Here is a 12,657-nt window from a genome sequence, read left to right as displayed (position 1 = left end):
GAGGCCAGGACAGCACTGGTGAGAGCCAGGCTTGCATAGTAACCCCCCCCCCCGCCACCCCCCTACTGCTTCCTCAGCTCAGAGGCCAGAACACAAGCGGCTGCCAACCCGCCTCAGGGAGGTGAAGAAGCCAGGAGGAAACACCCAGAGACATTCACAGTTGGGGGTCCTGTGGTGAGCACCAGCTTGCCACCTCATCACCCGACACAACACCACTGCGCACGGATGCCATCCACACACACACGTGCGCACACCCAGAGCCTCTGGTCACATCCACTCTTTCGGGCCTCCCTCCTGAATCGGAATGAGCAGCAGCAAGTCTCCAACATGAAATCCAGACACCAAAACAAAAAGACAAAACGAGCTGAAAAGAGCAACATTTCAGAAAACACAGGAAAATTTGCAAAGAACTCAGAGAGCTAAGTGAAGACCTTACAAATATGCAATAAAAAAAATATAATATACTATATTAGAAAAAGGAATATTCATACAACAAGAATAGCTCTTGGACTGTAAAACTATGATAGAACAGAACATTTTTCTGAATATATGTTATACTTTAGTAAAAAAGTTTATTACAGCAGAAATACAAAATCCGAAGGGAGGAAAAAAAAGGATTCAAAGATCAGGAAATTTCCCAGAGAAAAATAAAACAGAAAGGCAAAGAGCCAGAAGACAAGAGATAAGAAAAAAGGTAAGAGAAGCTCAGTTCAGGGACACACAGCCCATACAACTAATCAGAGCCCCAAAGTCAAAGCTCTGGACCTGCGACAGCCTACAGCCGCAGGTGTCACCCATCTGGCGGTGGCCCCTGTTCCTGGGAGGGGCCCAGGTGCCAGATGCCTCCCTCTGGCAGGGAAAACAGGCCTGGAAGCAGCTCCAGGACCCCAGGCAATGCAGAGCTCGGGGCTTCAGTGCCAGGTTTCTAAGACTGTCAGCGTTTCTGTGGGTGTCACAGTATTCCGTGGGGGGGGGGAGCCATCCTGCTCCGCGGGAGCTTGCCGGACAAAGGCTGTGTGCAGGCAGGCTCTCCGGGATCCTGGGCGGACCCCAATGGCCACACGCTGCACTCTGTGCTCTGGTCCCTGCACGGAACTGCCCTCCCCCATAATGGGGTCTGTGTTCCTGTCCCTCAGTGTCTGTCCCTCTGGGAGAGGAGCCTGACTAGAAACAGCAGAAGCGAGGAGAAAAGGCTAAGAGGGTGGAGTGACTTACCCAACCCTTCTTTTAAGGGGTAAACATACTATCAATTTGCGGGGGAAATGACCAGCATATACTTTTTAAAAGCTGGTTACAGAAACAAAGTACCTGTGGTCTGATTAAAACCAGTGGATGCACCTGGGGAAAAAAGACTGGAAGGAAATGCTGCTTGGAAAGGGTTCACGGTCATTATGCTCAAGCGGAGGGAGAGCCTATGGCTACATTTTTAATTTCCGCCATTTCCTTTTTGTTTTTCCCCCTACGTTTTACCAATTTCGTGATAAAGTTAAATCTAAAACAACTCATTTTTTTCAAAGGACAAAGCCATCACTGGGCATTAAATGGCACCGTTAAGAGTCTTCTATGTCCAGTCTTAAAAGCAGCAAGAAATAATTTACTAGACTACCTCAACTCCTAAGTCTGCCAATTTTGCAATCTGCATTTTTCAATTACATTAAAAGCATTTTCCCAGATTGCTTTATTCTTCCCTTAATGACAAGGGATGAGACTGGATGCGGCCGGTTCACTTCCCAGGGTGCTGTTTCCCACCCCCACCCCTCGTCAGCATCTGGCCAGCACACGGCCCTGCCCTGGGTACACGGCACTGTCCAATGAAATGAAGTTTTCAGAGTGGAAAACACATCTTGGGTTCTGCCACACTTTCCTTGTTCTTCCTTCAACCCAAGGATTTTTCTGGAAGGCGCAAGCTTGCAAGGGCCTTCTGGCAGCACAAGACAAGTGGGCAATGTCTCATTTGTTGGCCTCGAGAATGTCGCAGCTTTCATATGAGGGAGAAGAGTGTCAACAAAATTTCACTTCCCACAAAGAGAAGGTTCCAGCTCAGGATGTCGCAGCTCTTCCCAGAGGCTTGGCAGCTGCTGTCGTACAGCCTGAAGCCCTCCCGCCCAACCAAGCCCGGGACAATTCAGATGACCCTGCAAAACTTTCCCCGAAGGAAAACATGGAAAGGGTGGGAAGGGAGAGGGGCAAACACGGTGCCCAGAGAGGAAAGTCCCCCCACACGAGGTCCCAGCTGCACACGGCCACCCAACCTCGCTGTGTGCCCTCAGGCAAGTGTCTTTCCCTCTCTGGGCCCCCATCACATGAAGGTGGAACCGCATTATCTCTGTGCAGGCAGGCAGGCACCGCCCACTCTGTCCTCCCTTCACCTAATTACCCTTGATGCACTGTTAGTCATCCCCAAACACCCAACGCCCACCACAACCCAGCCCTCCTCCCCAGCTGGGCGTCTCTGCCAACAGCTTTGCCTCGTGCTTGGAATAAATTGCCGATCATGTGCAGAACGCCCCACGACTCCTCACTCTACACATCAAATCATTTCTCCATCTCATTCTGCAAAATCCATCAAAAATAATTCTTTCCAAACTGAAATAAAGCCTCACTTGAATCCATCAATTCCTTTTCTTTGAATCGGAGATATATTACCTGCTACAAAGCACATCTAAGATATCCTAATACAATCAGAATATGCTAACAATGATAAATCGACGGGGTCCTGTAACACATGAAAATGCAGAGCCAAACCGCCACGGAAATCAACCCTCCTCCTCGTGCCCCTGAGCAGACCCGCGAGGCTTTTGAAGCTGTTTTTGGGACAGAGCTGAGGCACCATTGGGTGAGGGGACATGCTTTCCCATCCGTTATTCTCAGAGGCAGAAGAGCAGAGTGGGGATTTGAGCTTTTGCTCAGGCTGTATAGTCTGACCGGCAGCTTCCCATCTTGCCTATACCATTCACCAGCTGTGTGACGGCAGGCAAATCCCTTAACCTCTCTGTGCCTCAACTTCCTTATCTGTGTGGTGGAAATGAGGACAGCCCGTGCCTTAGGCCTGTTGCGAAGACGAGATAGAGTACCTAGAACTATGGCAAGTAGGTGGTAAGCCCTTGGGGACAGTTAGCTCTCTCCACCCTCTCATCTGGCCCCCCAGTCAGAGGTCACAGAGCTGGCAAGCGGCGCAGTGAAACCCCAGTTTGGGTCTTCAGCCTCCAGACCAAAGTCTTTTTCCTCAGATGCACATGGGAAGGGGGCCCGGACCCGGCTGACCCAGATGCCACCCTGGCCAGAGGAAGGTGGGCACACCTTCCCTGCCCCCGGCCTCACTGTCCTGGGTTCCGCCAGGTGTGAAACCGCCCCTCCCAGCCCTGGGGGACTGGCCAGGGCCTGTGAGAATCATTTTCTTCTATCACATTTAAATGTAATCAGTTTGGAGAGGTGGACCCAGCCCTCCAATGGGTACCTTCTAATTGCGCAGTTTATGAAGAGGGAGCGGTAAATGATTTGGTACAAACAATCCAAAAAACTTAAAAGAATTTAAAAGTATCTATCTCGGGAACACTGATATTGAAACTTTGGAAAACTGTGTATCTATAGGCAGACTATGAAAAGATTCACAAAAACAACTTACATTTAGTGGAGGACTCTAGCTTGTCTTTTCTCTAATTGTTTTTTAACTAATCAACACAGGATGAGGAGCATCTGAAACATGATTCAAACATGCTTCATCAGCCCCTCCCGAGTACAGGGACCAGGCTGGGTCTTCCCATTTCTTCTCCATGGCAACAACCCCACGAGGTAGCCATTATCCCTATTTTACCAATGAGAAAATTAGGGGATCAGAGAGGTTAAGTGATTTTCCGAAAGTCACACAGCAACCAAGCAGAAGCTATGGACCGGGAACCCAGGAGTCTCATATAACCATGGCACAGAAGGTCTGTCAATCTACCCAGGTTCCACACACCACACAAAGGCTTTAGCTAACGCCCATCTTAACTGCACCCAATGCAGCAAAAAAGGCAACATTTACATACAGCCATGTTCACTGCAGTACTATTTTTTTAAAAAAAAGCAGGACATGATAGGAAACAACAGGAAAATAGCAAAGTTTTGGATTTGAGACAGTCATAAAAATATGTTTGGGGAAGGTTTTTTAATAAGGTAGAAAAATGCCCCTTACACGCAGTACAAAAAATGGGGAGGGGTGTTGAATCGAAAGTGTGGGCCCAATTCTGTAAACGCACAGGCGCGTCCTGTCCAGGCCACGGGAGGTCCCAGTGTTAAAGAGGTGCTGACTGGGGGTCTGTTTTCTCCTTCATGCTTCATGGTTTCTGCACCTTCAAAGTGTCTCACAATAAGCATCTATCAATATTACATTCACGATCAAAAAGGAAGATTTTAAAAGTATTTTAAGGTAGTTTGTAATTGAAAGAATTCCTAGTGCAAATCATGTTGTAAAACAAATAAATGACACCTAATTCATACATTTAAAATCCTCTGCGTTTCAGAACTCCAGGTTTTCACACACAGACAGTAGGTCCCTGGAAGCAAGAAACATGCCAGATGCCTTTGGGAATCCCTCCGACGCCTGGCGGGGCTCCGCACACAGGCGGACAGTAAGGGGTGGCTGTGTTTGGTTCAAGGCCATGGCTGTGCTTTTTCCTTCAAAAAGGGCCTCAAGGTCTGGGTGCTACCTTTACGTGTAGTCAAACGTGCGGAGCCAAACGAGGACACAGGGAGATGAGAAGGGTACATAAAAGGGTGTTCGTGCTGGGATCAGAGCTATGAAAAACAGATGCATGCGACCGACGGGGGCAGGAAGGGATCGTCGGGAAGGAAAACAGAGCATCGGTGCGGAATTATGAGTCATTGTTTTATTTTGCTTAATTTCTCTAGCTGTAAATTTTTCAAAACTAATATAAGCATATTTTACAGCTCAGAGAACATTTAGAACATATTAAAATAAGTATCTTTCCACTGTAATGTGCCCAATTGAAATTTATGAATTCCAAAGCTGCATTTTAAGGAGAGGAAGGAACTGGCACTCCACGTTCTTTAGATTAATCAGGTGGCTTGTGTTGTTTTCCTCCTGATCAGGAAAAAAAGTCCTATTTCAGTAAACGTTACCTTGAATCAAGGATTCTTCCACATTCTAGAAGCTTGAGTGAGCTGCTTAGACTGTCTTCCTGTGCCCCCTAGTGGCAAATGGGATTCATGCACTTAGAAGACAATCCTTTCCCAAAGATTGGAAATAAAGTTTAAAAATTTTAATCTTTATTGATCACTTAACATGTACAAAACCTTGTGCCAGGTGTTACAGGGAATATAAAAATGGGCCTGGCACAGGCCCCAGGCTGAAGTAGCTTAAAGTCTACAAGGCGTAGAAGATACGGTTCCATGGCTACGCAGGTAGAATGAGATGCCAGTGCAGAGGGAAAAAATTCCCAGGGAAAGCAGAACAGGAGCACACAGAAAGTACCTACTATGTGCCAGGCACCATGCTAGGTAATTCATATCCAATATCATTTATTTTTCACGAAAACCCAGCACGGCATGTGTAATTTCTCCACTCTACATACACTGATTGAGGTCCAGAGAAGTCAAGTAACTTGCCCGAGATCACACAGCCAATCATGGCAGAGGGAGGATTCAAACTAAAGTTCTGTGACCCCATCCCTCAAGCTCTTCCCTCCTTCCTGATCCAACGGAGGGGGCACGAAGGCACTCTGGCAGACTTCGACCAAAAGACAAGGGGAAGGGCACCCTAGGGGACAGAGCGCGGAGTTGGGGATACCCTCTCACACCCACCTCTTCTAGCTCATTGCCCACCGACCCAGCATCTGCTCGTCAGCAGGACTGGGCTGCAGCCGGCCAGGCCTCCTGTCTGTGCCCACCACCCTGCCCCAGTCCAGACTGTCCGCATAACGCCTCCCACGTATCCCTCTTCTCGGATCAGGTCACGAGACCACCCCCACCAGATCTAACACGCCGCCCTCCCTCTGACACCAGGGTGGGAAAAGAACACCATCCTGCCCGTGGCTGCCAGCTGCCCACTAGACTGCACGTTTGCCCCAAATCAATGTGCCAAATACCTCTGCCACTGAAAACTCAACTACCTTACAGTAGGGAGAACCCCGGCTGAACTGTTTGCATCCGAGGCTTACAACCCTGATTTTCAAGACACACAGTAAGAAGAGGGTCAGCACATGCTGACCCAAGTAGCCACTGCGGTGGTCGTGCTCTACCCCAGAGCCACCTCCAATGCGACCCCTGTGGCCTGCCGTGAGGGACCAACAGTGCAGTGGACAGGGCTCCCGGGAGGCTCCCCAGTGGAGGAGACACACCACCTCCTCGAGACGCCGGGCACAACGACCGTGTTGGCTCTGGCCTGCCCAGGGCAGCCCCACAGCAGACAGCACTGGACCCTGAGCAGAGGGACAGTCCCTCGCCTCAGCAGCCTTCCCAGGCTGGGCCACGTGCGCCCTCTTCTGGTCATGAGGGGTCACTGCTGGTTGGCTGCTCCCTGGTCCCCTCAGGCGCCCGGGTGCACGGGACCCAGCACACTGATCTACGCTACAGATTCCCTCTAACACTGAGACAACAACACCCCAAATCAATGGTTTCACCCAAATGCTCAATTTGCAAACTATCATGGGGATGTCTCCGCTCAGGAAACCGAAACCTCCAGGGAGAAAGTGACCCGAGCAAGGCCCACAGAGCCTCTCCCTGACACCAGGTGCAGAACCGTCCCCACGGGGTTCTGGGCCTGCCCTCGCCATCAGAAGACACAACCCCATGGGCAGTGGGAGCCCTGCAGCCCGCCACCTATCTCCGCCTCCCTGCGACCCAGCCTGTCCTTCGAGGCCACCCCACAAGCCGGCCTCCTCCTCAACTCTGTGCTGTCAAAGTGCCAGACTGTCCCTCCCTCCAGGGTCCCAGAAAGGGGCTGCCAGGCCCCTCAGTAACAAAGGGTTTGGCCCACCTGTAACAAAACTCCACCACGTGCCTGGCATTAGACACACAGCCCCTGGGTATTTGTCCCACGTGAGAAGCCCCAGCCACAGGGCCCATAAGCTTATTCTATCAGGAAAGAAACAGGTCACGAAACTGACAGCGATGGAGCCGGACCCCGAGCGAGACCACTCAGATCACCCACACAGGTGCCCCGGAAACCCTCCCGACAGCTCCTGGCCATGGGTCAGGCCCCACACGGCCCTCATGGCGCAGCCTCAGGAGGGAGAGGTGAGGAGCCACAGGGCTGTTCCATGCACAGCGAGCACTCCCGGAGCCCCGAGCAGACGTCAGAGCCCCCAGCCTCGCAGGAAGAGCGTGTAGAGCCCTCGGCTCCACACGGAAGACAGAACACAACACCGGGCACCCAAAACTCTATTAGCCTTTCCAGAAAAGCACAGACAAGTCATGTCAGGACTCAAGTTGGCCACTTAACGATACTCATCGATTTAGCTCATTTCAGACGTCACTGCAAGTGGGCTTCCTTTCTTCGTTTCAGAAAACGCCTCCCTAGGGAAAAAGCTCAAACCAGAACTTGCAAATACAATGTCCTGGGCAGGTTGGTTCCAGAACTCTGAGGAAAACAGAGGGAGGAAGTGACATTCATTGAACACCTATGGGGTACCTAGCTCTGGGCCAGGGGTTCGTTAAGCGTTTTTCTCACATGATCACATGACACAGGTGTGATTATGACCTTTACAGATGAGACCCCAGACTCACAGCGGGGCCCGCGGGCCAGCTGACCAGCTACCCGCAGCGAAGCTGGATCCCAAGCCACGGCGCTCCTACTCCAAAGCCACTTTCTTTCTCTCCAGGAAGCTTCTGTTGAGCTCTCATGTATTTGGTACCTATTACATTCCAGTGCTCTGCTAGGGGCCAAGGAGAGTGGGGGGGACAGAGAGGACAGCCCAGAGGGGCGGCACCAGGTGACAGGCAGGTGCCACACACCTGTCACCCTAGGCCTTGCTTCCTGCCAGTCTGCATGACTTCACAGAAGTTCAAACAAATAACGGTGGAAAAACGCATTTCTGTGCAAACCGGGAGCCCCCCCAGGACAGCCGCAGGCTACTTTCCCAGCCTCGGGCCCCTCAGCCCACTGAGGCCCCTCAAGGCCTCTGGTGCTTAGAGCCAAGAACACTCTTCCATACCCCCACCCTCTTCACCAAGTGCACCTTCCATCCTTCCGGAAGCTTCACCACGCCCTCCCACTGGCTTCCCGTAGAACTGGTGTCCCCCTGGGGGTCCCGTCCTCATAGGCCTGAGCCTAGGGCTGTGGGACCCTCTTCACTTATTGTGGCTCCTACCACACTGTGCGCCCTGAAGTCAGGGTCCAGGTCTATCTACCTTTGCGCCCCCTGCATCCAGTCAGCACCTGGCACAGAGCTGGCATCGCTCAACACCCCACGGGGGTCACAGAGGACATCCCGAGTTCCCGGGCTCGGCCCTGGGCCTGCTTTCTTCTCCGATTGTTCTCGCTCTGAGACCACATCCTCCCTGGACTTCAGCAGGTCTGGACGGCCTGGGCACCCCAGGGACAAGGACTAGCGTCCTCTGATGGGGCCACACGGACCACAGATCCAGGGTGGCCACAAAACCCTCTCCTGAATGCAACAAAGACAGTTACAGAAATTCCCAAAAAGTCATGCTCAGCCTGTACCCATCCCCTACGTCACTGTCTTGAAAAATAAAACATCCCAGCAGTTTATTCCTAAGAGGACCTGAAAAGAGCAGATCCACTCACATCTTACCTTGACGGTTTTATCCATAGACGCCGAGAGAAGCATGTGGCTCTTCGAAATGACTGGACACCACTGAATGCTGTTGACGGGGCCCCTGTGGCCTCTTAGGTGGAAGAGAACCTTCCTGGAAATCTGGGTTTCTTTATACTGAGTGTCCAAATATGGCTGAATAAACTCGGACACTCTGGGGGCCACACAGAGAGGGGCTGGGGCCGGGGCCCGCCCTGCAGAGGGACCCTGCGTCCCCACGTCTTTACTCTTGCCTGTTTCTGTGCTTAAAGCTTGCAGCTGTCTTAGTCTTTTGGGGGTATAGGGTACCACACAGTCCTCGCGCCTTTTCCTCTCAAGACAGGTGCCATTGTGACCTGGGCTTTCAGATTTGGTTTGGACACAGAAAGATGGCTCAGGAGAGTTGTACGTTCCGCGGGAGAGTTTCACCTGCTTCAAGCGGGCAGCTGCCAGGGGCACGTGACCAGCTGGAGCATGGCTGGTCCACAGGGAAGGACGAGGACACTCGCTTGTGGGGAAGGTGACTTCAGGCTCCGTCCTGGGCCATTGCAGCCTCTGGCTGGGGCAAGATCCTGGGTCACTCCTCCAGAGCCGAACCAGTGGGAGACGCTGGCCGGCTGGCCCTTCCCAGGGGCCGTGCGTGGTGGGCAGCGCTCTGCCTTCAGACACGTCCAGGTCTCCTGATGAGAAAGCCCGCCCACAAGGTCCAACCACGTCAGCAGTGCCTTCCCTCGGGCCGGCAGCACTAGAACTTGCCAGGGGCCCGGTCTCAGCCTCTGAGTCGGAGTCGTCATAAGCCACCAAGGAAGCCATTGCAAACACAGCTTCCCGATGTCCTTCGAGGACAAACTACCTGAGACCAAACAAAGGCATGTGTCAGATAATGGGCATGGAGGAGTATTTACCAGTGCAGAGAGTTAACAGAAAACATGCTGCCTGGCAAAGCTGAGACAGGAAACGCATAGGAATAAACACATAAAACACGAGGCCTTTTCTATACACCAGGCATAATTAGTCAGAAGACATTTTTTTTAAATGAAGACTATGGAATATCTGGGAATAAATTTAACAAAAATACTAATACAGTGGTACCTCAGTGTTCGAACGTGATCCGTTCCGGAAGCCCGTTCGAGTTCTGAAACGTTCGAAATCAGCCGACAGCTCGGCCTCAGGATCTTGCACTCAGCAGAAACCGCATGACATGTTCGACTTCCGAGGTGTGTTCAAAAACCGAAGCATTTTCTTCCAGGTTTACGGCGTTCTTAAACCGAAATGTTCGTCAACGGATACGTTCGAAAACCGAGGTACTACTGTAATAAGCAAGACCTATATGAAAAAACTACAGATTTATTGAAAGACACAAAAGAGAACCTGAAAAAGTGTACACACAATTCCTGAACAGAAAGACTCGGAACTTTAACGATGCCTTTTGGAAGGTCGATTTGGGGAGGAGTATCTATTACAAATATAAACACATAAAGTTTTTACTGCAACAACCTCACGTTAGAACTGTATCCTACACAAACACTAGCGTATGTTTTCAAAGATAGATGTACAAGGAGAGCCTGCGGCACTGTTTACTAGGCATACACTCATCAGCAGGGATGAGGTTAGGTCTGAAAGTACATAAACGGAAAGACATCCAGAATCCACCAATTGGGAAAAGCGTGCCATCCTCACCTTCACCCTCCCTCCCACACTCCTGCTCTAGTCTTTAACTTCTATTTCCTCTGCCTAGAATTCTCTTCCCCCAAATATCCCATCTTGACTATAAGCCAGACCCCTGGAAAGACAGACCCACAATACGAGGCCGGGTTGCCTGAGGCATCAGTCACCATCAATCCTGAGGGTGTGATCCAAGTCTGCCCGTCTCACTGCTACCACAGACTCGTATAGCAGTGAATTGCCCTTTTCCAAACAATTCTTCCTGAAGTTCTGAACCATCATACGTGATAAATTGTAGCCAACTAGTTTCTAGAAAGAAGTATTCAGTCTGAAGTTCAGTCCTGTGCTAACAGAAAGTACCGTCAAGAGGAAAGCAAGGATGCTGGCCACATCCCGGGCAGCAGAGGGCGTGGTGGAGCAGTACTGAAAGCTTCTGCAAGGACCAACTTCTGAGACAGTCCAGTGTGCCCTCTGGAAAACACCACGCTGAGCTCCTCCTCCCACATGTGGGGTCAGGCCAGCGCCAGAAGATTCCCTCTGCGTCATCTGTTAAGCCATTCCAGACAGCCTGTCTTCCCCTAGACAGTGGGTTTCACGTTGCATGGAACAAACCCCCCACCCCTTCCACACTTTCCCCCAAAGGGCACCATTCACCTGAAGAGCTCCATTGCCAAACAAGCTAGGTCATCCGCCTCCTCCAAAAATCCCACCCCACCTGCAGCCTACACCCAAAGCCATCGTCTACATAAAACATCTACCATGAGCCAGCCCATCTCAAATGGAACCAACATAAAGGAATATAAACTAATGGAACTGAGCGCCGTGAATGATTTGGCATTTCTGTTCTCTGCATACTCAGCCTGGTCCTGAGCCCACCCTGGGCAGACATCTCACCTGTCTCCACTCCTGTGCCCAGCAGCCCATTCCTTCCTGTCAAAGGTTCCCACCTCCAGGGCATCGTGAGGACGGATTCCCACCCACCCAGTGGTCCAGAGTGGTCCACTCACACGAGAGGCTGATGGCCGGGATTAAAGAGGAGGTGTGTGGCAAAACAATCAGAGTAGTGGCATTCCTAACAAGGAAAGGCAGCAAAGACCGGATGAACAATGGAGGGTGGATGACAGGGCTCCCGGTAACACCTGCTTCATGCACATTTCGTTCATTCAGCTGACAAACGTTGATGGAGGCTCGGCAAGCCCACACTAGGCACTAGGAATGCCACAGCGACAGTAAACCACATGCCAGTGGGGACAGACCATCACCAAGTGAAACAGGGCATGCCAGTTGGTGAGAAACAGTAAAACAGAGGAGAGTAGGGGCGGCCGTGGGCTTGGGGTTGCAGTTTCATCTCAGGAGGCCGACTCGGGCCTAAGAGGAAGGTGACATCTGAGAAATGCTCTGGGAGGTGAGGGAGCAGAGGTGGTGAGAAGCACTGGAGCCAGAACCAACAAATCCAATCAAACGGCTGAGGCAGGAGCAAGGATGACTCGAGGAAAACAGGCAAAATGAGAGAACACGGGCAGTCATTGGGACCAACATAAACTTGAGAGGAAAACAGTGTTTTCTGCCTTTTATATTTCTGAGGCAAAAGGGGGGAAAGATTTTTCATGGAAAGAGGGGGGTGGTTAAACGAAGAGGAAGTGGTACAGCTGGAAGAAACGTCGTCATCGGAGAAATGAGGATTCGGAAGGGGGTGTGGCAATGACAGTCACTAGAGTGTCAGCTCCTCCAGGGCAGGACTTGCGATGTTTTGTTCACTGTTTGATCCCCGCAGCTGGTGGGAGGGGGGCACAGAGACAGTAAAAGAAACAGGATATTCTCATTCAACAAACATTTCCTCATTACCCGCTCTGTGCCAAGCTTTATGTTGGGTCTGGTGTGGACAGAGGTGAAACACAAAACACGGGTCCAGAGGCCACAGACTAACCAAGGCAACAAACAAGATACGACCAGAGATGGGGTTTGAAGGATGAACAGGAGGAGTTAGCGCAACTGTCACGAGCGAGAGGTAAGGCTGGTTCGGAGCTCTACGCGTTCGGAAGGAACCGAAGATGAAGGACAGGCGAGCGGCGGTGAAAGTCCCGCGCAAAACACACCGAGCGCTCGGGCCGCTGCCGGGTGCCTGCCCCCTCCCGCCCCTGGCCCGCCGCTCACCACACGCACCGGAAGCGCTCGGTCCTCCCAGAGCCCGTCCGACCTGCACTCCGCCAACTAGTCGCGTTCCGCCGCGCCCGAACAG

At 51.6% G+C, this 12,657-nt stretch overlaps 1 protein-coding gene across 7 annotated transcripts in view; it reads right to left on the bottom strand.

The window, feature by feature from the left end:
* LOC109455624 (WD repeat-containing protein 25) overlaps positions 1-12,657 on the bottom strand; it is a 159,357-nt gene that overhangs the window by 114,970 nt on the left and 31,730 nt on the right. The window contains exons 1-2 of one of the 7 annotated variants that reach the window (XM_088797485.1): positions 12,582-12,646; positions 8,754-9,606 (exon numbers count right to left, since the gene is read on the bottom strand). In XM_088797485.1, coding sequence (XP_088653611.1) covers positions 8,754-9,566 — 813 coding nt within the window. In that variant the 5' untranslated portion in view covers positions 9,567-9,606; positions 12,582-12,646. Of the gene's footprint in view, positions 1-8,753; positions 9,607-9,845; positions 10,374-11,425; positions 12,647-12,657 lie in introns of those variants that run through there. The other 6 variants (XM_088797486.1, XM_088797487.1, XM_088797488.1 and 3 more) reach the window with 6 other exon arrangements.

The sequence above is a fragment of the Rhinolophus sinicus genome, chromosome 3 (assembly GCF_057876585.1).
Source record: "Rhinolophus sinicus isolate RSI-liver-muscle chromosome 3, RSI-T2T, whole genome shotgun sequence".
NCBI classification, from domain to species: Eukaryota; Metazoa; Chordata; class Mammalia; order Chiroptera; family Rhinolophidae; genus Rhinolophus; species Rhinolophus sinicus.
Note: the sequence above shows the minus strand (reverse complement) of the source record. Positions and strands in the feature narration are given on the sequence as shown.